General features: G+C 39.6%; 1 protein-coding gene across 1 annotated transcript in view; it reads left to right on the top strand.

The window, feature by feature from the left end:
* The window catches only part of crcp (calcitonin gene-related peptide-receptor component protein), a 4,961-nt gene extending 2,572 nt beyond the window's left edge, over positions 1 to 2,389 (top strand). The window contains exon 6 of the mRNA XM_035667323.1: positions 1,704 to 2,389. Within this exon, the coding sequence (XP_035523216.1) occupies positions 1,704 to 1,853 (150 nt within the window). The 3' untranslated portion in view covers positions 1,854 to 2,389. The remainder of the gene's footprint in view (positions 1 to 1,703) is intronic.
* Positions 2,390 to 3,487: the final 1,098 nt, after the last annotated feature.

Here is a 3,487-nt window from a genome sequence, read left to right as displayed (position 1 = left end):
TTGCAACCAACTGAGTAACGCTTATTTTCCAAGTGTGTAAACTACGGGGCCGCCAAAGACCCTATCTAGAGCCAGTGTTTGGTTTGTCCATTCTGGGCTACTGTAGAAACAAGGCAGACTCTGTAGAAAAAGACCTGCTCCCCCTGTAGATAAAAACAGCTCATTCTCAGGTAACAAAAACACAACAATTCTCAATTTCAGGTGATTATACAGTAATGAAAACATACATATGAATATTATATTTGATTTCTGACAATAGTTCTTCCTAAATGTTACACACTGAGCACCACATACAGGATAGGGAAGTATTGAGAAACATGGGATTTGTGACAATAAGAAAAATATGGAATAATGCCAGCCTTGTCCTTTAAGACTAAACTAACTAACTAAATCTATTTAGTTATAACTTTTTATTTTTGATCAACTAAATGTGTCGCACTATTCCAAAACACAAGTTGTGTGGAGCCATTTGTGAACAGTACATGACTCCATTGATCCCATTATAGGAGGGAAACCACTGTCAGTCACTTACTGCTGTCTGATGCTCTCATGGAGATGCTCACTGTAGAATATGACATGTACATTGCATTGTGGGGGTTTACAGATATCCAGTCATCACTAGGAACATCAATAAACTGCAGTGGTGCACATAGAAAAGTAAACTCTCCCTGCAGCAACCTCGACTCTGTCAGATGCAAAGCATATTTCCCTCGGCTGTTGCCTTGTTTACTGATATCATGTTACATCTCTTGCTGTTACAAAAACAAATTGTGCATCAAATTATGAGAAAAAGATGCTTTCTGTCCTACCACATGATCTCATCAGTGGAAGGAGTTTGCCAGTTGTTTTCTTTTTTTTATATTATATAATATTTTTAGTGATTTTCCTTCGTTTATACAGTATTGTGTAGTCTGACATGTTAAACAAAGCAATGGATAGTACGAGAGAATGTGTTTTCTGAACATCAAAGCATGTAAATGTTTTCTAGTCCCCCAAAATAAAATGATAAACCTGAAAATATGTATAATATGTCCTTTTTAAGGACTTGTCATCCATATTGGCAATTTCACCAACATCTACAACTTTGCTGCTGATGAAGTAATGGTGAATGAAGCTGACAACTGCAGATCAATTGATTTAACACAGTTAAGGCAAAGCAGTTACATATATATATATATATATATATATATATATATTAAATAAGGCTTTTAATAAAATAAAGTCAGTGTTTAAAAAGCACAATAAAGAGGAAAATAAAATCAGTTTAAGTTCTTTAGTGCTCAAACTATTTATAATACAGTAAAACTTCTAATAAAAGCAGTGTCCCAAATAGATGCAGGTCTCCATTAGAGGCCTGGTCTGAATTTTATAGGAATTCTTTCGATGGTCGCCTGCTTGAGCGAGTTATAAGTATAAGCATAGTAAACAGTAGGGACGGGAAAAAAGGGCTGACTCACAATCTTTGAAGCGATAAAGTCCGTACCATAAGTGTCCATTCCTCCATTATTTATATTCCTTTAGTCCGAAAGAATCAAAAGGTTTTATTAAAATGAATCCTAGTTGTGAGTGTTGTCATGTGAACCCTGTTGCTCATTGTCTGTGTGCTGGGTGCGGCACAGAGAAGATAAAATTCAAGCTGTAAGTTGTCAGACTTGCTGAACAGACATTGGTGACTATAGCCATCGTTTTCTGTTTGTGTTCAGATGGTGGAAGAAAGTGAAGAGCGGTTATCAGAGGAGCAGATTGAGGAGCTCATTCATACGGTCGCAGACGCCCTACCCGGTGACCCGGAGCAGGAAAACGCAGCTCCAGCAGATGCAGAGATGGAAGAACAACCCGGAGAACAGTCGTGACACAGGCCAGAAGTGACTCATACTGAAGGTGGAGAACTGGAGTGAAGGCTAATTTTTATTACTGGTTGATTTTACCTGCGCTCCCTGTTGCGTCACCGTTTGAACTGAACAACTCTCGGAGAGATGGGACGCACAATGGCAGCCTGACTGGGGCTTGAAGCAAGTTCTTTCAGATTTTTGCATTTCCGTGTACACATACAACTTCAAATCAAACTTGTGCACTCTTGCATGAGTACGGGTTGGACTCTGAGTCACAAAGGGCTTGTTTTGCATCTGACTGATCTAATCTGTATTTCACATCAAATAATGTTCATGCAGAGAAAGTCTGGTATATTTTTGGTTTCTGACTTAAAGTTAGTCATCACTTTCTCCCATGGTGCATAGAATTAAGGCTTTCTGCTGCTGTATGATTTCCCCAAGCTGTAATATAAGTCAGTCATGCAATTAAATTTACACTGGTACACAGCACTAACATAGGTTCAGACAGTAGTATTAAGAGAGGCTATGTAATAAAGAGAGTATGGACCAAGAGGTAATTCCTGTGTCTTTTTTGTTTTTTTAAACATGTTGATCTCTTCCTTCTGTAACAAAATGAAACAGCTGAAATGTGTCTGCAGCTTTGTGTCACTTTGCATGTCATAGTCAGTGAGCAGGGAACTTGGCACAACAGCTTTCAGAAAAGGCAGTGCGACATGACAGACTGTGAAGAACTGGTGCTAAATTAGGACCATAATCTAAAACCCATTTCACACTCAGACGACACAACGCAATGGTAGAAAAGCACCTGTAGGACGCCATAAATACGTCGGTCGTTCTATTTGCTGGTGGAAGTAAATAGTTAATCATCCTAAGTAATATTATTGTTCTCATTTAGTTGAGCACACATAGTTTTTCGTAGATTTTCGTAACCACTTAGAGATAACACAGGATATAAACTACTAAGTGACACGTAAACCCACAGCCTCTTCGACTGCAGTCTCTGGGTTAGCTGGTGTCTTTTGTGCTGGGATGTTGTGAAGTAGCAAAGGAAGGATGTGCTGGTTAGAGTCACTTATTTTTCTGTTCTGAATTTCCTGTTAATGTGTCACATCAGTTTCCTTTGCTTACTTAACAGTAGTACCTTGCCAAGGCAAGACACTGAGTCAAACTGAAAATCGTGAACATAGATTTTGTTGCAGCACATCCAGGAGCCCCAAGTGACTCCCCTGCCCCCCTTTGACCGGGTGAAGCACCTCTCCCTGCAAATTCAGAGAGGTGTGGCTGCTTGTTTGACTGACTCCACTGAAGCCCAGAGAGCCCACAGCAGTCTTGAAAGTGCTCTGCATGGTGTTATTCTTATATTTTTAATTCATTTAATTTATTTTTATAAGTTAGTCTCAGAGTCCAAATACAGTTTAAACAGCTTAATTATTTAGTTTTTGCTTACAAGTGTCATAGGTAGTATTGTAGCAGTGAAAAACTACACGTTGCACAGAGGGTGGGATGAACAAGGCCCTGTTAGCTCATTTTAACCCTGAGACACCCTCGTAGGTTAACCCGGCCATGACTTTCTCAGTCTCACTTCCAGTGTGTGTTTTTCATACAGCAATAGGGACACGTTATCTACTTAGTGTCCACCCCCCCCCCCCCCCCCC

This window comes from Morone saxatilis, unplaced genomic scaffold, assembly GCF_004916995.1.
Source record: "Morone saxatilis isolate NCDOM2014 unplaced genomic scaffold, NCSU_SB_2.0 Contig20, whole genome shotgun sequence".
NCBI lineage: Eukaryota > Metazoa > Chordata > Actinopteri > Moronidae > Morone > Morone saxatilis.
Note: the sequence above shows the minus strand (reverse complement) of the source record. Positions and strands in the feature narration are given on the sequence as shown.